This window comes from Ammospiza nelsoni, chromosome 4 (genome assembly GCF_027579445.1).
Source record: "Ammospiza nelsoni isolate bAmmNel1 chromosome 4, bAmmNel1.pri, whole genome shotgun sequence".
NCBI classification, from domain to species: domain Eukaryota; kingdom Metazoa; phylum Chordata; class Aves; order Passeriformes; family Passerellidae; genus Ammospiza; species Ammospiza nelsoni.
Genome location: NC_080636.1, coordinates 27,216,986 through 27,238,862, shown reverse-complemented (window position 1 = coordinate 27,238,862; position 21,877 = coordinate 27,216,986). Strand labels below are relative to the sequence as shown.

The 21,877-nt window shown below is 42.8% G+C and overlaps 2 protein-coding genes across 3 annotated transcripts in view; one reads left to right on the top strand and one right to left on the bottom strand.

Annotated features, from left to right (window-relative positions):
* Window positions 1-2,537, bottom strand: part of FIP1L1 (factor interacting with PAPOLA and CPSF1) — a 37,266-nt gene extending 34,729 nt beyond the window's left edge. For both annotated transcript variants that reach the window (XM_059470147.1, XM_059470148.1), the window contains exons 1-2: window positions 2,323-2,537; window positions 1,591-1,630 (exon numbers count right to left, since the gene is read on the bottom strand). In XM_059470147.1, the coding sequence (XP_059326130.1) occupies window positions 1,591-1,630; window positions 2,323-2,404 (122 nt within the window). In that variant the 5' untranslated portion in view covers window positions 2,405-2,537. The remainder of the gene's footprint in view (window positions 1-1,590; window positions 1,631-2,322) is intronic.
* A 3,180-nt stretch (window positions 2,538-5,717) lies between these two features.
* SCFD2 (sec1 family domain containing 2) overlaps window positions 5,718-21,877 on the top strand; it is a 185,977-nt gene continuing 169,817 nt past the window's right edge. Inside the window, exons 1-2 of the mRNA XM_059471305.1 lie at window positions 5,718-6,453; window positions 11,104-11,272. Of these exons, the coding sequence (XP_059327288.1) occupies window positions 5,718-6,453; window positions 11,104-11,272 (905 nt within the window). The remainder of the gene's footprint in view (window positions 6,454-11,103; window positions 11,273-21,877) is intronic.

Genomic DNA, 21,877 nt, shown 5'->3' with positions numbered 1-21,877 from the left:
AGTAGAATGAATCTAACCCCATACTCTGTTGGCAACACACCCGTGAGCGTTGCCCCCAACACAGCCCAGCTACTGCCTCAGGGTTCAAGCTTGATCATTTCACTTCATCACCTGGTAAAATGACAGACTAGGTACAGAACCTGAATAACACATCACAATTTCTGTATATACAAACAACGTCAAATCTGAGAGGCCAGAGACCAAAACTTTTAACAGCTGAACTGTCCCCATACTTCCACAGTTCTCAACAAAATTTTAAGATGGGTAAGTTAGTATTTGTTATGCTTTTTGTCCAAAACTGCATTGTGACAGCCAAATGCCAAGCTAGACACCATTGACCAAAAACTGGAGTACACTTTCTAAAAATCATTTTGGCCTCCATGCAAGTAATTTTCCTAAGTAACAATAGTAGTGACAAATATGCCAGGTCAAGAAAAGGTAACTGAACATAAGGAATCAACTGATATGGAATAGCTTCTAAATAAAGAGCAAATAAATAACTAGAACTCTTTGTCCTGGAAGAGACAAGATTCAAGACAAATGCAAGAGAGCCCTAAAAACCTGCTAAATGAATGGAAAAAGTCAAAGAAAACAACTCTTATACTTCAGAAATAATGGGAATCAAATAATCACACCTCTAGCTGCTTCACAATGATATCATTTATAGTCATGTGGTGGAGGTAATTACTGCTTTGTCACTCTGTGCTTGTCAAAGTTGACTTGAGTTCAAAGGAGCAACTGAGCAAGCTTACGAACAAGCAGTCCACCAAAGCTAACCAAATGCAAGAGCTCTCACTGAAAAATTGGAAACAACTACAGAAAATAACAATGTATGTTTTCACAAATTGATTTGCCCTTTATTTGTTTAATATACCTTGACAATCAATAATTTCCATATTTTACCAATTATGAGACTTCCTTCATTTAGCACAAGTGATTGATTCCCTTTTCCAGTCACTTCTCATTACTAATCTAAATTAACTTTTTTAGATTTCCAAGGGAGCATCTTTGTGCCCTCATATAGCAATTTGTAACTCAAGCAGGTTCCCCTCAGATACTTCCAAAGCTTTCCTAAGTTTCTCTAAGTTTCTTTGAAATACTGTCTTACTGGTTAAAAAAAAACTAACCATGCTAGCCCTGCAAGCCTAAGCAGACGTGATCTGTACATCAGACCACCTGGTAATCTTCCACTGCTTCCTTGTATTGCTGTTTTTGCAACTGCACTGCAAACTCTTTGGGAGACAGGATGTTTTTCCATTGCTAAATTATCCCAAACAAGTCCTGATCCATCATTAAGATCACAAAGCACAACGATTACAAAAATAAAAGACCTGTTGGCATTCTGTGAGTGGTTATTGCTGTCCATACAGTTAAACTAACTCTCATACTTAAGTGACCCAATTTCACAGGTACAGCCATTTCAAAGAAAAGCAAAGTCCAAATATACTATCTTAAGGACACTTTCAAAGACACCAGAGTGGGTTAAGATCCTACCAGCTTTGAAAGTTGGTAGGAGCTGGGAAGAAGAACGTAGTGAACACAGGTTTTGTGCAGCCATGCTACAGGGCTTCCAGTTGTCAGGATACTCACCTAGATTTTTCTTCCTCTGGTCTCTCTGCTTCATTTTCATCTACCATAAGAAAAAACACAATATTTAAGAATAAAATCCCTAGGGTATCAACTGTGACAGATTATCTTGGGATGTAGAATATTAGGCAAGTCTTTAGAGACATATTGACTATTGAGACATATGCTTAACATTTCAGTTGTGAAATCAGTCGAGCAGACCCCTAAGCAATTACAGTGCTCCGCACTGACAGGTCCACCACATGGGCAAGGTATAATTTATATGATTCATTAACATCTGAACATAAAGATAGTCCATAAAGTTTCATAAAAAGTTAATACATAAAAGATTAAGCCTCTTTCAGTATTTCAACGCGGAGAAGTCGGGCAGGAGAGCACCAGGGAGAGCTCGGCAGCCCCAGGGGTGCCTATGGGGCAGGGTCACCACGCGGGGCTCCCGCCGCTGAGGCCCAGCACGCCTCGGCCTGCGCGGCCCGGGCTGAGGGCCCGCGGCACCGGCACCGGAGACCGGGGAAGGGAAGGGGCCGGGAGCCATCGCCCCCGAGGGGCTGGCCGGGAGGAGAGAGGGGGCTGAGCAGCCACGGGGACGGCGGGACCGGAGCACCTTGTTCAGCGGCCCAGCGAGGCGGCTCACGGCGCGGCCTGCGCACCCCCGCACGGCCCCCCCGCCGCGGCGGCGCCGGGCCGGCCCGCTGGGGAGGCGGGCTGGGCACGGGGGTCGGGGAAGGTCCGTACCGCCATAGAGCCACTCCTCCTCCTCGTCCCCGGCGGCCCCATCGGCGTCCGCCGACAGCCGCTCCGCCTCGCCGGTAGACATGGCCGCCTCCCGCGGGACGCGCGGGCCCGGCCCCGGCAGCGCCTCCCTCCGCCGGCCGCCCCGCCGCGCCGCCCCCGGGCTCCCCCGGCGCCTCGGACCGCGGCCAGGCGCTGCACGGGCGGGCGGCTGCGAACGCCCAACGCGGCCTGTCGCGGAGGATCCGCCGCCGCCGCCGCCGCCGCCCGGCGCTTCCCCTCCCCCCGCGTGAGTGACACGCACAGGAAGCGGGCCCGGCCCGGCCCCGCGGCGCCCCGGGTACGGGCTGCGGGGGGCGGCCCGGCCGGCCCGGCCCCGGCACTGCCCTCCCCGCCGAGCCGCCCGGGCACCGTCCGTGCGCGGCCACTCACCGAGCCTGTGCTTTCGCCGCTCTCCCGAGGCGCGCTGCGAGAGCCGCCTTCCCTTCCTCCCGCTGCCGTTTGCTCTCGGCGGTCCTTGTGCTCTCCCGCGTCCCTGGACGGCCGTCCGTCCCCTCAGCAGGGATCACCGGCAGCATGGCGAGCTCCTCCAGAACATTCCTGCCTGTCTTGACTTGGCTAAACACACGTACACTCCAGTGCCGTGCATCTGCTGGCGGCTGATGGCAGCTGCTGAGGGCGCGTAATCGCGGGGTAAACACGCCGTGCCTCTGCTAGGACTGTCCCTGGCCTCAGCGACTGTCCCAGCTGGACGTGGGATTTTAAATTTAACAACTCTTCATAGATTTCCCCCCCACACAAATTTCGTGCCGTTGTTTTTAGGTACAGTAAGGATTTAATATTTGTAGTGTGCCGTGAGTGTCACAACGTGTTTCTATGTTCGAAGTGTTTCTATGAATTTCATAATTCTATTTTAAAAGCGGTGGGGAGTAGTGAGACATTTTTCCTGGTAATTTGCTCACTTTACATCTGTGAATGCTAGACAACTGCAAGATGCATTAGAAAGGTTAAGTACCAACAACTGTCCAAATAAGTTTCAACCAGTTGTGTGTACAAATGGAGCTTGTGGTGTTTCAGGATGTATGTGAAAACTAAAACAGGGACCTGCTTTTCACAGCAGGTCAGTTTGGGAAAAATCAGACTGGAGGCCTTGACTGTAACATAAACACAACTCTCAGTGAGGAGAGCTTATTTGAATTGCCTGCATAGAGAAGCTTGTTAGAAAGTTTCACATACGGCATGACATTTCACTGGAAAGTTTCATATACGGCATGACAGTTCACATGAACAACCAACCACTCAAATTTTTTTTTCACCTAAAATTAAATGTCTGAGTATTGTGTACAGGTAATGAATTATCTGGTGTAATTGGGTAGGTTTTCATCCTGCTATTTCATATTTTTATGCAAATAGTTGTGGAGTCAGCAAATGGTTTTCCACCATTTGGTCACTTGTTTCTCATAAGACAAATGTGTATATGTAGTACCTCTTCATAGACATCAGTGTCTGAATTTTCCTTCCTATTTTGTTTACTTTGCCATTTAACACAATTCTGGCTGACATTAAATGGCACAGCTGAATTCAAATAGTTTCCTCTGGCTGCAGACCCAGAAGGAAGGAAGGAAGGAAGAAAGAAGAAGAAAAAAACCATGTTCAAGAAAACCACAACAAGAGTAGGCTAAGAACAAAAAATATTTTAAAATACTTTGATGCAGATCGTCCAAGCAGTTTTCCTTGTACAGACCTTTAAAGAGAAATCACAGAGAGCTGGTGGTGATGGAAAAGCCCACTTTGAACAGTTGTGGCCTGTAAAAGCTGTTTCTTCTAAGGCTTTGAGTAGCTGAAAGGTTGAAGACAGAACTCATCTTTGCAAGCTGCATCACCATCTTCACTCACATGTTACACCCCAGAAACCCACAAAAATATCAAATTTATGGGAACCCTTGAGTAGTACAGTTCTTCTGACACAGTAGTTGTCACCTTACACAAGGGACAAAATAAGCTGTAAAAACTATTTAGATAATTTTGTTCTGTAATTTAACCATTGTACTTTAAACTGATTAACTTCATTTTGTCTTCTAGGAAGTAATTTTTGTTTTTTTTCAATACTGGCTAGTTGTAATCCATACAGTATTAATAAAGTAAAAAACTATTAACTTTCTTAAAAAAGCATCTGATGTTTTGACAATAATATCTGAAAAAAATCCTTTCAACCTTTTAAAAGAGGTCAGCCCCCCCCCCCCATCCCTTTTCTTTAATGGTTTTAAAGGTAAATAACCCCTTTTAAATTGTTGGGCAAGCCATAATTTGTCTAGATTTTGTCTGTGGCACTCAACCATAAAGCAAAAACTCAGAGATACATAATCTCTGAGGTAATTCAGTCTGAGAGAAGGATAATTCTACTTGTTTATAAACTCGGGCCCAGTTTTAATTATCCCCCATCCTTTCTTAGTGTTCATTTTTCAAATCAAATAGTCAAGAAGGGTATTAACTTACATATTTTTCTAGCATCATGAAACTATATGCCCTAAGGTTAAAATAACAGATTGGTGCTAGAATAGCACAAAGAAAGGGAAGAATGCATCTGAGTAGCAATGTCAGTGGAGAACATTAAAGGGAAGGATCTGATTTAATTTCTGGAAATCTAGTGATTTTGGTGTTACTCATGGTTTTTAGTGTTCTGAAACCATTTATATCTGTAAGAGACCTAAGAGCAGCAGTTAAGCTGGAAGCTGAACTTATTAAGTATTTAATCTCTTTATTAATCATGCATTAATTATTATTTAATAATTAAAAATGATGATGATGAGACTGCTATGTCAGAAAAGGTGTCTTGGCTGTGTCCCAAGGAGGCTGCCCAAGTGAGTACTGTGTGCAACACAGATTTGCCAGCGGGCCATCCATTCTCTGGGGAGAAGAAACTGTGGGTGCTTGTCATGGAGCTTTTTCTCCTTAGCTTTGAAACTGATTTCGAGATAAAGGGCTTTTAAAGGGGAAAGTGAAATTAAAATAATTTGTCATACGTCTCCTACTGTACAGAGAAAAGTCGCATTTAGTGAGCAAGAGCACTCCGTGTTGCCAGCTCCTTCTCCAAAGCACTAGTTAACATTAACACAAGGAATACGCATTAGTTAACATTAACACAAGACACACAGCAGTAAGGCAGGGAGCAGCGATGCCAGCCTGGCCTCCCGGGTGCTGAGCACGCAGAGTGCCGGGGACCCGGCGCAGTTCCCGCGGTGTCACCCGGCGGTGCCGCGGCGCGGGCGGAGCTCCCACACGGCCGGGGAGAGCCACCGCCCCGGCCCGCGCGCGCGCAGCCAACCCGCGCCCGCCACGCCATCTCTCGGCGCCGGCGGCGCGCTCGGCACGTGCGGCGTGTTGTGGCTGTCACCGCCATGGCGGTGCCGGAGGTGCTGCGGCAGCTGAGCCGCCGAGCCTGGGAGCCCGCGCTGGCCCGGGCGCACCGCGCCGCCGTCCTCATGGACGCGCCCTCCGCCGAGGCGCTGCACTGGGCCGGCGGGGCGGGCGAGCTGCTGGCGGCCGGGGCGCTGGCTGTCAGCGCGCTGTGCGCCGAGGCGGCGGTGCCGGCGGGGGCGGCCCGCACCGTGATCGTGCTGAGCGGGACGCTGCGGGGCGGCGCGGCGGCCGCGGTGCGCGGCGTGCTGGAGCGGGGCGCCGTGCGGCACTGCGTGCTGCTGTGCGGCGACGAGGCGGACGGCGGCGGGGCGGCAGAGCTGGAGGAGACCTTGCGGCGGTGGATGGGCGAGGGCGGCCGCGCCGAGGTGCTGCTGCGGGGCCCGCCGCTCCTGGCGCCCGTCTCGGCGGAGCTGTGCCTGCTGCCCGCCCTGGCAGCGCTCCTCCCGCCGCTGCCCGGCCCCGGCGGACCCGGCCCCGCAGAGGTCGGGCTGGGTGCGCTGCCCGCCGAGCTGCGGGCGGCCGTGCGGGCCCTGGTGGGTGAGCTCGACTCTCTCTTCACCGCCCTGGGCCTGCGGGAGGAGAGCTTCGCTGTGGGGGCCCTTAGCAGGGTGGTCGCCGCTGAACTGGCAAGCTACGCCTCAGCCAGAAACAGGAGGAGAGCAGCCACCAACAAGGCTTCTGTCATCTTCGTGGACAGGACATTGGACCTCGCTGGTAAGAAATCCTTCGCTGGTATGGGCTGTCATTCTACAGGTCCCCTACCCACCCCATCGGGAGGGTGTCAGACAGTGGGAACCCCGGAGACCTGATGTTACCAAAAATCCATATTCCATTTTGTACAGTGTCCTCCCATGGCTATATAGCTCCAGTTCTGGGTCCTGGGTGGGATTGCTCTTGAGATCTGGTCTGCTAGAATTCACTTGTTCAGTGGTTACCAGGTAGATCTCTGGGCTGCTTCTGAAGCTTGGAGAAACATGGCTGGGTTCAAAGCAGTAGTTCCTGTAAGTTCCGCATCATCCTGCTCCAGTAGGAAAACTTGCTGTTCAAGTATTCTACTGGTGATACCCAGTGTCCTCCTTTCTGTTCCAAAACAGCTATTACCGTGTGGGATATGTATGTGATAATCTTTTGTCCCAGTGTCAGTTTCATGCTTCCTGGATTAAAAGCCACTGCTCTCAAGCATCCAGATCAACCATTACTCACACTATCCAGTTGTTTGGAAAAGTATCTTACAGGCTGCTTCCATGACCCCAGACGTTGTGCCAATACCTCTAGTGCCAAGTGCATCCTTTCATGCAGAAATTGCTCAAATGCTTTGGTTAAGTGGTGGTCCCTGGGGGTCAGTGACCCCAAAGTCATACTTGACTGCCTAATGAACTGGTGCTGCTTTCCTTATTTGGAGAAAAGTTGACATAACTGAGCTGGTTACTTTCCTGTTCTTCTTGGTTTGTGTTTAACATGATCTTACAGACTAAGCAGTGTGCAATTCCCTTCCTCAGGTTAGTGGTTTGAAGAGTAATTGTATTAAGCCACCAGGTATGCAAACAGTTCTTCATCTGGCAACACTAGGAGCATGTTTAATCCTATGGCCATGATGGTTACTTGCACACCCTTGTATCCCAGTGGATCATAGAAATGAAGAGTAAGGCAGAAGGCTGTGCTGCAAATCCAAAATCTTGTTTCTAGCACTTCCATTTTGCTGCAAGCTAGAAACCTTAACTGTGCCTGTGTACCACCTTGAGGTGTGAAGGAAATGATCTGCATCTTTCAGACTAAGCCTTGTGGATTGCTGTGAAGGATCCAGTGAATCTGTCACTCTTATCTTTATGTCTGTCTAGGCAGATACAGACCCTTAGCCATATCTGTGTGCCTGAAAGTGTTTCTGTAGGTATGTGCATTGATATAGGAATGACTGCATTTGCTATTCCAGTCATACTTACCTCCTGCTGGCATGCACAGGGTGTGGGCCTGGTTCTGTTTGTAGTCAATAATTCAGGTCATAATTTTTTGCCACCACAAATCATGTAGCAAATAATTGGCACAGTGTTGCACCCTGCAGCTTGTCTGTTTCTGAATTTTCCTCCATATTTTTTTTCCTCCCATAGTTTCACTATTGTGTATCCTTGAACTGCTGTAGGGTTCATAGCTATCCACAAGGTGCTAAAGAGCAGCTATGAATCCAGGCAGTTAATGCTGAGCTGAGGTTGGGAAGATTGATCAGAAGACTGCAGAAAAGTGGACTTGGATAAGGAACCTGAAAATGAAATTATGAGAAGAGTGTTGGTTTGGGGTGATAACAGGGAAAGGATTGATTTATGCACTCAGATAGTAAGAAGAAGTAAAAACAAGAAACAACCAGATTTGGCATGACAGGGAGCTGCCTGACAAGGAGACTCTTGGGGAGGTATGAAGAGAGATATTTGGTACTAGCTTAAATCTGGGAAGTGTAGAATCTTGTACTTCAGTAGGAGAAGGTTTTTTGGAGATAATATCAGGGCTGTACTGAGCAACATTGGAAGGAAATATCAAAGCTCACAGAATAAGGATGAGAAGTTACAGGATTTGTTTTTTTAAGATTCTATTCTCAGTATCCATAAATGACATTAAGATCCCTGCATACAGCCATTCTTTTGTTACCAACAAATGCCTCCAGAATTCATTGGTAATTTCATTGAATTATTCCTATGGTTTGGATGTGATATTTGTGCTATTAAATAGAACGCAAACTGAAGGAAGAAAAATCTTGTGCATTTCAGAGGTAAAGCTTAATTTAGTGCCTTAATTTAGTGCCACACAATAAGATTTGTGTCATTGCTTTGCTAAAAACTGTACAGTAAAGAATGCACTTTAGGGGAAGCAGGGGATGTAGTTAGTGAGTTTCTGGCTGCTGCTAAAGAACTGGTTGGTTGACTTTGCAAATTGTCAGCTACAACTTGTATCAAATATCGCCTATTTCAGTTTGTAAGTTATAATGTAAAGAAAAAGTGAAATTAGAACAGCATGATACATGAGTTCTTGTATCCTGGAAGCTAGATGTTAGCCTGGCGTGCAAGCTCCTATTTTGCAGTGGTCAGATAAGTTGTTGTCACACGAACACTCAGTCTGTCTGTACTTTGGCAGCAGTCAAAACCATCACTTGTGCCCTCAACACTGTTGCTCTTGAGAAGCTGCTGAGCAGTCTGTTGACTGTCCTCAGAAGTGGTGGGTAGAGAGGATCAAAACTAGTCCCATGCACCCTTCTGAAGTCAGTGCAGTCTAAAGAAACTCCCTGTGATTTCTTGTCCTAGTCTTGTGAAGTTTAACAGTCTTTTCAGGCTTGGTTAATTTATGCAGTTGATTGGGGTGGCAGTCACTTTTAAAACCTCTATGAGATGTTTTGTGGTTGTTTTGATGAGGCATGGCAAAGGTCAGTAGCACTGGTGGACCAGTGGAACCTCCAAGAAGTATCAGTTATGGGATTGAGACAGCGGCTCTCATGGAAGCAGCTTGAGTACTCTGTGTCTTCCCCCTGTGCCAGGAAGAAAGGAGGGATGTCAATAATTAATGTGGGTTTATTTGCATTTGAGATGTTTCTGGTTTAACCAACTGTCTTGTTTAAATAAATGTTGCTCACATGCAGCATGTGTGGAGAGGCAGATGTTGCTTCCAGTACGTGGGGTGGAGGTTCAGAAGATTATTGCTGTTTTTCCTGTGCAACTTTGCAACTGTTGCAGTGTGCCTTACACATGACTGATCTAGTAGGAGCAATGTAGGGATTTTTGAGAACAAGACAGCTTAGGGAGTCACAAGAAAGCCCAGCTCATTCCATCTGTATTTCACTGGTCTGACTCTGGCTGGGAATGTTAGAAAGGGAAGTTGCTGTTATTCTGTAATTGTTGCAGTTTTTGGTGAAACAAATGAGTAATAACCCAGCTGAATGGTCAGATATCCATGCTGCACTACCACCCTGTGTTGGAAACTTGTGCCTTCTTTGCTTTCTGTGGATAAAGGTGTTGCCAGCACAGAGTTTGGCTTCACTTTCATTTTCCTTTTTCATCCTTGTTTCTCTTTTCAACAGTTTGCAGTACAGACAAGTGGATAGACCATGGAAAACCATGGCTTACAGCCTGGATACCTGGCTGCTGTAGAATTGCTGGAGACAGTCTTCTGCTTCTGCTATCCAAGAGCACTTAATAATCTGACCTTAGCAATGTACTTGATGTAAGAGCCTTGTTTGGATTTATGGAGCATGTGAAGCTAATTCAGCTGTTGAAACAGATATTCTCTGTCTATGGAAATGATGAAAACATAAGAGCAGATAGCTGCCACACAGATGGACTTAGATGGAGTGGGACCATAGCCTGAGAGAACTTTTTCCTGCCTCTCAGTGGTGCATCAAAAGTTCCCAATTTTCTGTTATTAAAGCTAGTGAAAGCAAAACTAAGCTCAGCACTGCTGTCCAGCCCTGTGTTGATGGCTGAACCATAGCTTAAGTGGCAGGCAACAAACAACTTCAACTTGTTCCTGACCTAAAGGCAATAAGGTTTCTGATCCCTCTCTCTTGACTTTTTTTATCTGTAGTGTGTATAATGTTTTTCTGCTTTGACTTGGCTCACAGCCCTAATATTTTCTAAGTTGGTTGTAGAGCCTGTAGAGCCTGTTGGAAGTTCATGAATGGAAAGAAAAGCATGTGTGTTTGAAATCAGGAAAATTGAAGAAAACATGCCAGCTGGAGTTCAGAGTTTCTCTTGGAATATGGTCAAATTGACATTTTATACTTTGTAACTTGGGTTGGTTTAGTTATTTCATGTTTGTTTCACCTGAGCTGCCCTCAGTTCGTACAAAAGTGATAAGTTCTTGATTGTGGCATGCTGTTGATAATTGTTTATTTTAATATTAGGCTGGCCTGTCTGGGTAGTTATTTATGCAATTTGTATATAGTCCTTTTAAGCACAGCCCTAGTAGTTCATGCATGTGAGTGTATATATAAATATTTGCTTGGATTTTTAATAACCATTGCAAATATTATTTAACAAGTTCCTTAGGCAAAGAAAAATGTTTTTCATGTCTAAGTGTAAAATCAGTGAATATCTAACAGCTGTAAAACTAAGTGTAATTTAACAGTAATGCTAATTGTGCTTTTTAAGTGAATCTTTCTGAAATGTTGTAGGTGCTTTTAAATTTACACATTTTAGAAATTAGTTTTACTTTTGTAGAAAAATATTTTTGAAAGCTAAATGTGGTTTTGATATTAGGAGTACCAGTGTCCTTCTCCCCAAAACATGTAGTTATTATTTTCTTTTCAATCCCTTGTGTTTATTTGTTTTTCTAGCTATGCACCTGATAGTTTTTGGGGTTTTTTTTGTTTTTTTCCATTTTCTTCAGGAGCAGTTGGTCATCATGGTGACAATCTGGCAGAGAAGATTCTTTCTGTGCTTCCCAAACTTCCTGGCCACAAGACTGATGTAATGGTTAACATGGTGGAACTTACAGCACTGCAGACCACAGATGAAACTTGCGATATTATAGCACCTGGCTGCTTAGCACAACCAAAGTAAACATTCTTTTCTTCTTTCTTTTTTTCTCTTTTTTATTTTTTATATTTTTAGTGTTGAATGTGTTTGTTATCTCTATGTGAAAAAATGAACAAAGAACAAGTCTTTAAAAAAATGAAACAAAAGAAAACACTCAAGCTTACAACAAAACCCCATCTGGTCGTAATTCTGCTGGAATGTAATAGTCTGTATGTGTGCATTAAGTGAGTGGGCCAGATGAGACTTCCAAAAGTGGAAGAATCTCAAGACCTTTTAGATTTGGGTTGTTTAAATTGCTGTAGATTACTGTAGCAGAAATCAGTATAGATTAACATCAAGAATTCTCCTTGTGACATTTCTTTTTCTGCCTAATAGGTCGTGCAAACAGGTAGGTCTCAATGGTGACTTCCTTTTCCCATAAACCTCTTTATAAAAAGTTAGCTGGATGCTGAATGTAATTTAAGGTTATATCCCTGTTTTCAAACACAGTACCTGTGGAGAAGGATTATAAGGCACAAATTTAGGTTTACAGACAGCTTCCATGGGGGCGTGATTTTTACTTTAAAAAGGACAACCAAAAAGCATTCACTTCAGACAATTGTACTTAGCTATGTATAATGTGTAGCTAAGACTTTATGAGTAAAATGCATCAGATTTGATGTTTGACTTTCTACATTTAGTTGTCCAAACCAAACTCTCCTGCAGCTTCTGTTACTATGTAAAAACAAGGAAACATACCAGGTGCTGGTTTCACTCCTCAATAAATATTTTTCTCAGCAGTGCTTTAGAAATGTATACAGTGCAAAGGAGATTAAAAGTTCTTTCTCTTTTACTATAATGCTCTCCTCATATAGTAGAAAATGGTTTTTTGAGCTATTTAATATTGTTTCTATTCTTCTCTTTTGATTTGTGATTTTGCACCTGCACTTTTTCTTCCCTTCCCCCCAACAAAGATTTCATAGATTTCCACTGTTAGCAGCATATGGTCTTTATTTTCTGAGAGCCTCCAGATCCTTTGTCACCTTCCATCTCTCACATGTGCTGTAACTGGGTCTAGTTTCTACATTTTGTATTGCATACCTCTTTTCTTCCATAGAAGTTGGAGAGGAAATGTTTCCTCATAGAGGTGGACTCAGTTGTAACTTGCTGCCAAGGTGACTAGCTTAAATAAAATTTGTTCTGGTTTGCTTCTTGCTGTCTGCTTTCCCACTGTTTCCTGAAGTAGAAGTGAAATGTCTTTAAAGATCTGTCTACACAGTAAAATGAAGAGGCCATTGTCCATAGTATAACTTTGTGGTATCCTTTTGTGCTAACTTTGTGTAGCTACCATTAATAAAGAAAATTCTGTCAGTGTGGATTATGAAAAAAAAAAGATATTTACTGCCCTGAGATTGTTGACCTGTGCTACCACTCTATTCTTTCTCACATTATAGACAATGAGGAGACTAAAGATAGTGCTGGTATGCCTTCCCATGGCTAAATTATTACTTCAGTCATGTATTCATGTTTTTACTAACAGCTGACAGAGTTGTACTATGTTCTAAGGTGGCTAGTAGTATAGATTTATATCAAGGTTTGTTTGTCTATTTGCTGGCTAATGGGAAGGTGCCCTATGTTAACAGTAGTTAGTTTTGACATATTTGGCAGTCTCATATGGACACAGCTGGTTAAAGAACAGCAGGGTTTGGCTACAAGATGCAAGTGTGGCAATGTTGGATGACAGCAGCTGATACCTGGTACCAAAGCAGTGGTGCCATTGACACACTGATCTATAGCAGCTTCTCCAAAATACCCTCCCTCTGCAAACTCATGGTACAGAATCTGTTACACTGGAAATTTTTAGGAACAGATCAGGCAAATATTGTAAACAGTCTTAATCTTGCCTTGTAGCACAGCAAAGGGACAAGATGACCTCTGAAAATCTCTCTTGTTATCACTGTTCACAACTGAAGAAGAGCTGTGGGCCTTAGAAGAGTCTCCAAACTCCAAGTGACACTGTGATGTTCAACCTGTTTTTTGCTTCTTCTCCAACTATATAATGATCAGGGATAGTTCCTAGTTTAAAATAAGCACTTCCAAACTAGCTTAAGACAGTTGATGAAGAGTGCTTGAAACCATAACAGTGGCTGAAGTTGGTAATTTCCATTCTGTTCAACAGGACTATTTTCAGTGTTGGCTTACAAATGCTAACATTAATCATATTTGCTAGTGTAAAATGGTTGTTTTTCTGAAGCACTGAAATGGATTAAAAATTCTCACCAGTAGGTTTCTGTGTTAATTCCATAAGAAATTCAATTCCTTAGGATGCTCTCAATTCCTCATCAGCTTGGTTGTTGCCCTTGGTAGTTGGCTCAGAAATGTTTCTTATAATTGAAAACTTAAGCCTTCATTTGTATTTGTAAATGATGCATGGCAAGGAGGGTTCCTCTGCTTGTAAATTTTCTGTTTACTCTGGTGAGTGAAAGTGCCAGCCCTTTCCCCAGAGATAGGACCAACGGCTTCAGTTACACCCAGATGAAATGTGTGGGGGCTCTTTCACATGAAATTTTGTGATCAGAGTGTGGCATTTCAGACTCACATATTCAGAATATTTTTAAAATGTTTTCATTGTTTTCTCTCAAGTAATATTTGAGCATGCTGTAGTGAGGGGAGAGAGAGAGTCTGGTCCTTGCATACAGCTTGCTATATTTAACTTCTCTTATGGCATGCCACTCCAGCTGAAACATCTGGGCGCAGTTACAGAGTTAGCAAACTGAATTAATGAATAATTTATGGTTGGTGTGGTGAAATAAGGCAGGGTTCTTTTCTCAAATCTAAGGAAATAATGGGCTTCTTTAAAGATTTAGATGAAAATGTAAATGCCATATGCTGCTTGAGTAACTGTACTTTGAAGGTGCTCTCTTTGTGAGGGAGGAAATTTCTTAAAAAAACCCACCAAACTATTCTACAGTTCTCAATTTTTTTTTAGTTTTATTAGCCTCAAAAATCTCACAGAGTAATTGTTTGCCCTACTGTAGTCACTGATCTGCTGCTGTTCCTGTGTGGATGATAGCAGAGTTATGCTCTTTCAGAATTGTGCCAAAATACGTGATACATTTTTATATGCAGATGGATGTACACAACAGAAGGGAAACAGTTCATAGGTATTTATTTGAAAGACAAGAACTCTTGATGAGAACTGCTGGTGTCTGATTCAGAAAAGTAGAAGCCACCCTGTCCTTTCAAACACATGATGCATAATAGAGGTGAAGTTGTAGTGACAGCTTAGTGGTAGGGGTGATTTGAAAAAATTGATTACAGTTCTCTTGCTGGTCTTTGTACTTTGATAACCCTTACAGTGTTTTTGGAGAACTTCTTCCAGATTTCAGCTTCTGATTTTAAGCATGCATGTAGTGGCTTCTAGGTGTTGTCTGTTTGGATGAACGTCAAGCTCTGTGTATTTGTGAGCAATCCATCCTGTAAATTTGGTAACATTTTGGTCACAATGTTTCTCAAAGCACTCATCTTGTGTTTTTAAGATCCTTTTTCAGCATGTTGAAGCCTCTTGTTGTCAGTAATTAGTTTTTTTTTGATGGAAGTTTATCTTTTCTGACTCTTGTGAGCTGGGAGCTGAGGTGCATGACGCCCCTGTGGCTCCCTAAAACCCCAAATGAGGGTTCAGATGCCTGACTCCTGATCACAGGCCTGTGGTGTGTGAGAAATAAAGATTTATGTACCCTGTGGGCAACCAAAGGAATATCTGTTTACTCTTTTTCAATATGCTCTTTTATTAGCCAGGAACGCTTTTGATGTGCTCTCCTATTTTGCTGAATAGACTGAATATTTAATTTGCTTATGCACATTTTAAGAACTCTCTGAATGAAGGTTTCTTGCCTGTTTTTTCACTCTTGCTTCCTTTCTCCAATGTTTGAAGTTTGCAGACTTCTTAGAATTCAGTCTGGTGTTAAAATCTTTTAAAAAGTCCAGATTTTTTATTTAAAATATGTATGTGTTTAATACAATATACAAAGAACCATTGGACTCCTACAACAAGCGTATTTCCATAAAGATGAAATATTTTAATGTAACACAGTTCATGTTTGGGCTGCTATGCCTAAAGCAATTCAATAAGCAATATAGCTGAGCTGTTTGGGCACTTTTGACAGAGCAGGTGGAGCCTCTAAATCATCTGTATTTACATTAGGGGGAGAAATAACAAGTTGAGAATGAAGTGGCCATGTTGATGGGTGTGATGCAGAAAGCATTTTTATGCAGGCCAGATGTTTGAATCACAGCACCCACATACATCTCTCTTTAGGTCTTGTATTAGGAGTGGAAAGGTAGGTCTGATGGGGGAGTGGGTTAAAAATTAGGACATTCCTGGACATAGAATGATGAAATTTCAGTGTCTCATGTTAGTGAAAATACATACTTCTCCCAAGCATTCTTAGTTCTGAAGTTGTTATTCACATTTTGGACTGATCAGTACTTTTTAAAAATGCTACAATTTGGATGGAGAAGAGAGCCTTGCTTCAACTGCATCTTTGCATTTGGGTGTGATGTGGTGATTCAATGCTCCTCTGGTACTGGTGGGGCTTGGATAACCCCAAACCTAAAGGAAGGCCATGAGGTGAAGGCACTTGTAATCCAGTCCTGGTTCTGCTTTCAGCTTGCAGCATGATCTCAGGTCACTTAATTCCTTTCTGCCTCTGATTCCTCTTGTAGTTCTTCTCCAAGGAACTTGTTTTCCAAACCAGGAAAACAGGGAGTTTCTCAGGATGCAAATTTGCACACTGAAGGCAGAAAAATCCTAGGGGTTCTGATGTTTGGGGGTGCAAGTAACAGTGCAGATGGGTAAAAAGGGAGTTAAGGTGTCAGGACTACTGAACACAGGATCTCCATTTGTGCTTTCTTTAGTTCTGTGTCCTTCCCACTCCTGCTCACAGTGCTGTGTTGCCCTGGGGAGGGGAGGCAGTTTTGAGTTGCATTCACCTGGCCCCCTTTCCAGGGAACTGATGGAACAGCATTCCAGTGATCTCTGTAGAATACACATGCAGTATTTGAACAGTCACATGTATGATGTCAATTTCAAATGAAAGATTTTTTTGTGTGTGCATGACAAAGAAAAGAGCAACAAGAAATAAATAAAATGAAGAGGAGATTATTCCCTTTAATCTGGGAAATAAATGAATGGCTGATTTTTGAATGGCTGATTTTATTCTCTTAAGGGTTTTTTTGTTTGAGTTTTTTTTTTTAATCGGGGAACAAGCAGCTGAAGAATATTGGTGTTTTGGTTTTTTTAAAATAGTGTGGTTCTTGGATCCTTTTGGTATTTTCAGTCTTTTAAAAAAATATTTCCTTTACGTCAGCTGTAGATATTAATTGGGAATGAAGCCACTACTTATTTTTGCATACATTTTTGGAAGCTTATAATGAGAAGGTAATTTGGGACAGTGTTATTCTTGAATGAGCTGGAAATTTATGGCATAAATACGAGTAATTTTCCTTTCTGGAATGTTAATATTAAAAAGGAAACATTACTATTGCAGTAAGAAAATCCAGATGTCACAACTATATTGCTTCATATCCACTGTGAGTCTTGCAGAGGAGGAAGGGTAACCCAAAACAAAGGATGGCAAGGCTCCTTTAGACAGGGAGAGAGACAGCTTCGTGTTAAAAACTGCTTTAGGATCTGTCCCGGTATGTTGGTGGTGGCTCAGCAGCAGCGGGGTGCTCCCTGCCCATTCCTGCTGCTGGCGTAGGGAGGGATGGGGAGGGGGGGGTGTTCTTCCGGCCTTTCCGCTGCTGGACACTTCCCCCTGCTGGAAGCTGCGCGCTCCTGCTCTCCCGGGACCCAGCCTCCTGTCCCTGCTGCAAGTGCTCTGCTCCTAAAGATTGTTTGAAACCTAAACTCAACGCTCCCGAGGAAAAAAATCCCCACACTAACCCAAAAGAAGCCACTACCCATGGTACAGCTGTTTCCTATCTGCCTTTCTGAACAAGGTGAGCAGAACTTTGGGGAGAGAAGGAAGATTTAGCAGCAGAATTTATGAAAAGCAGCCATCCCATTGCATTAAATAAAACTCTGAAACTTTCTTTCATCAATGATAGCTGAAATTGCAGCCTGGCCCTGTGATTCTAGGACTCCTGTTGTGCCACTAAGGTCCATTTTCAAGGAGATGAATTGTGCTTTAGAGGGTTTTTATGTTGGTATCTTTTGCCAGCAGTCCAACCAGGAGATGCTTCACAGAGTGGTGGATTGAGCAGTAGGAAAGCCCCAAACACAGCATTCCTTCCTGTCTGCCCCATGCTCCTGGACTGGCAGCCTTCCTGATCACCACTTTATTGTACTAATACAGGCTTAGAGCGCAGTCCTGAATCAAGGCCTATTTAGTTTCCTCATTGTTTGAAATTTCTCAGGGCATCTTCTTGTTGGAAATAGGAGCCCGGGCTGGATCAGCTTCTGGGGTTTGTCAGCCAAGACAAGCCTTCCAGGAGATGCTTTCTGCTCAGTTTCAAACCAGCCAGAATCAAATGAATGTAATTGACTGTTGTCACAGGATGAGATGAACAAGCTGATAAGATTTATTATATTTTACAATAAATGTGTATATTTGCCCGGATCCTTTCAACATGGGACCTCATTGAAATGGAAAAAATGAAGGGGTGAGAGGGCTCTGCTGAGAGTGGAAAATTCTGGAAAGAGGTCAGGACCTCTAGCTTGCCTGTGCTGCATAACGTTGTTAGAAGACCTTGCTGCCTTTCTGCAAAACCCCAGTTTGCTGCTGGAGTGAGTCTCTTGAGGTAGGCAGCAGAGGAGTCTCACGAGGGTTCTCTGTCCAACCATCCTCCTCCCTAATAGGTGCCACGTTTTTGTCAATTGTCTGTTACCACAGGGCTCAGAAGCCTTAGAAGTTGTCTTCTAGATAAGAGGAAGTTTGAAGCTTATTTTCCTTGAGATAAAGAATGAATTGAGCTGACAGGCTCTTGGCATCAGCTAGGTGGCTCTTCCTTATCTATGCCTCTCGGCCCACAAAAAGGACTTCTGGGGGTTGTGGGAAGCTTGGACTGCTCAAGACTTCATTCTTGTACTTTGAGAACCTCTAACTGTCCCATTGTCTGGGCTACCCAGGCTTAGTAATGAAAGTGTTCAGATGAAATTCAGACTTTTTTTCTGGGCCCTCTGACATTATCATAGCAGTCCTCAGAGTACAAGGATCAAGAGTTTTCAGATTCTGTTGCCTGTAGAATCAGTTTGGTGAAAATGGCAAAATCAGAACCCTTCATGCTTAATTTTTTGAAGACATTTTAAGTCTGAAGAAGGACTCCCTGTATTTATATTATTCTTCATATTCTCTCCCTCTATTTGAGTTCTGTCATTAAGTCCCAAGTTTTTGATTTTCCTTTGTCCATGGAAAGACACAATAACTTTGAATCTTATCCTGAATCTTACCCTGAAGTCCAGCCATCAGCATGTCTGAGTACTTTCATCTTCACCTGATTATCAGAGCAAGGTAGCTTAATGCCTGTGAGGAAATTCAGTGAGTACAACCCCTCAGATAGTTTGTCTTCTAGCTGTTCCTTTGTAGCCATTGTGCCCTGCTCTGAAGGCTCATTCCTTGCAAGATATAAAGGAGGACATATCTCTTTCTGATGACCTGTCAGAAAGACTTAACTACTGCCTGCACTCAGGACAGAATGGGAAGATCTTTATATTTGCATAGAGGCAATGGTTTTTTTCTCTCTGTAGCATTTCTTTTAAAACCGACATCACTTTTTTTGTTCCCTTAATGTTTTTGTTTGTGAATTTTGTTTCTTTTTTCCCCTGTGTAAGTTTGCAAAGTGCTTTTCTCTTGGTGTGGCCACAGAGCATTTTCCTGCAGATGTATTCAGAGTTTAATAGTAACATGAAGACTGTGTCTCTTAAAGTAGACTTTGTGGTTCTCCAAAGTGAGCTCTGATCTTTCATGTGTTATAGTACGATCTCCTGGAGACTATTGTTTTGGCTGATGTTGTGAGATTTTTCTAAGACTAGCTCTTGGTCTGTTTGGCCATCTGCCTTCAAGTTTGCCTCCTGAATGACCTCAACAGCAAGGTTTTAAAATGCAGTGATATGCATTGGCCTTATTACATACTGCAGAATTACTCATTTGCTGTTCAACCACAGTGCCAGAACAGAGAGTGACTGAGTGACCTGGAGGGGTGTTTTCGTTTATCATTTTTATACTATAAAGTAAGCCTGCTGTATCTTACCGCAGAGAGAAATGTGCCATAATGGGCTGATGAGAAGAACAAATGACAGCTGCTCATTTGGATGACAAAATAATGTTTGGGAAGGAAACAGTATTATCTGTTGGCAACTGGTCTGATTGCAAGTTTTGACTATATGATTTGGGTTATTTCATGATTCCAGACTTAATATGAACCAGGAATCAAAGGTTAAACAGGCTTAAGTTTATGTGAAGTCAGCTATTTACCTGTCAGAACTTGAAGATGCTTTTACTTTGAAAAGCAGATGGAATTTTGCACAGAGAAGTACTCTGGTTTTATACAGATAAATACATACAGAACTATTGATTTTAATTTAATTGATCCAGAAATCCAACATTCTTTTCTGCTATTTAGCATGACTAAGTAATATTTAGCATGGCTAAGTAATATTTAGCACGGCTTCTGTTATTTTGATGGCAGATCTTTGGAATCTAATTCATGATCCCTGGGTCTAGTGCTTACTTGTGTGTGTCTTTGGTATTTTTCCTGAAGTGTATTTAGGGGATGCTGAAATGGCTATTGCTACTTTATAATTGTTCACAGTTCCAAAAGTGGTTGTGAATATTGACCAAGCCAGTTCTTATACCCTGATGAACTGCAACCCCCAAGCAGTCCTTCTGCAGGTTCTGGATGACTGTGCTTCACCAAGTTTCCATAGGTTGTGAGTATATTTTTTTAAATGATCTTCAACTGGGAAAGATTTCCAGCCTCTGTGGGAGAGAAGTTTTACGACCTTACCTAATTCTCTGCACAACTCTACTACTTATTTAAATAAGTAACAAGAAAAAGAAATCCTTATCAGGTCATTTTCACTAACTGGAAACAGCCACAGAACACAACAGAACACAACCTGAATGTGTGTGCTGCATGTGGCTGCTTAAGCTCCAGTTACCCCTTGAAAAAAAGGGAAATTAACCTCAACAGAAAAAGCTGCAGTTCATATTGGTGGTAGGAATGGGTTGTGGCTTCAGACTTTCTTTGATAGGTCAGAAAACACCATCAATGGAACATTTGGTGTGTTGGTAAGGAGGGTATGTGGAGGAGGAGGGAATTAGATGGCACCAAACTGATTGCAGAAGCCCATTTTAGGAGGAAGATGCAGAGTTAATATTGAATGACTACAAAAAGTGACTAAAAATCCAGAGAGTTTGGATTAGGACAAAATTCTGTTCTCTTCACTCATTCTGTGGCAGGCAGAAGTGTATCAGGAATGGGTTGTGAGAAGATACCCAGAACACCAGGTAAATATATGCAATGTGGACAGAAGTCTAACTGTTTCTCATGACAGATCAACCAGAGTATGGAAATGGTTATAAAAATGAAAGCCTGAGGCTGGAGCTTTATTCTTTCTGAATAGCTGTCAGTTTGGTTTTGAAGGCTGGAATTGTCCATATTAGGTTTGCATGAGATCTGAGGAAACCAGGGCTCTAGGTTTGCATTGAAACTATGACAAATATGCTAATTTGAACTGAGAGAGAGGAATAATGAAGATACGCAGGATTCAGCCTTCAAACTGATCTAAGTTTGACCAACATGCTAGCAATGAATCTGGCTCTGCAGGTTCAAAGATCTGGGATTTAAGATGTAAAGACTGCTTCGGATTTTTTTTTTTTCACAATTTATTTTGGATCTCAAAGTATCTACTTGAATACTTGTTCTCAACTCATAAAAGCGTATCTTTGACTCTTTTAACAACTTATACCATAAAACATACTAAGCAGGGATTTTTGTGGTAACTGAGTCATTAATGGAAAGAGTTGTCTTTCTGTCTGTGATGAAGATGTATTTTTGTACATTAAGTCCTCAAAATGGCTTGGTCAAGAGGTTGCATTGATGACTCCAGGCCTTAGGCAAGGAAATGAGGGAGGGAGGTCAAAGGATACTACCAAAAATTGGCCTTGTAAATCAAAAACATGGAGGAGAAGGAATTCCTGGCATTCCATGGTATCTGGGTTTATTTTCTTACATTTCTCTAATAAGAAAAACACACGTCAGATGTGTTTTTGGTAAATGTTTTCACTTGTCTCATCTGTCTCTGCTGCCAAACGTGACCCAAAATACATTGGTCTTACATGCCCTGAGGACATCTACTGGATAGCTAAGCAGCGCATCTGTAAAAGTGGACTTGGCACTCCAGTGCAATCCCTAAATGTAGATTCAATTGTCAGCACCTCATTACTAACTGCTCTTTCCCTGGAATCATTTTTATTAAAGTAACCTTATGCAATAGCTTTAAAATGCAGAGCAGAATGTTCTAAAGTAACCTATTGTGTTACATGTAATATTCTCAAGCAATATGTTTGTTGTAAGGATCAGACTTTATATTTAGTATAATTCATTGCTTGGTCCAAAACTGAAATTAAAATCCCTGAAAA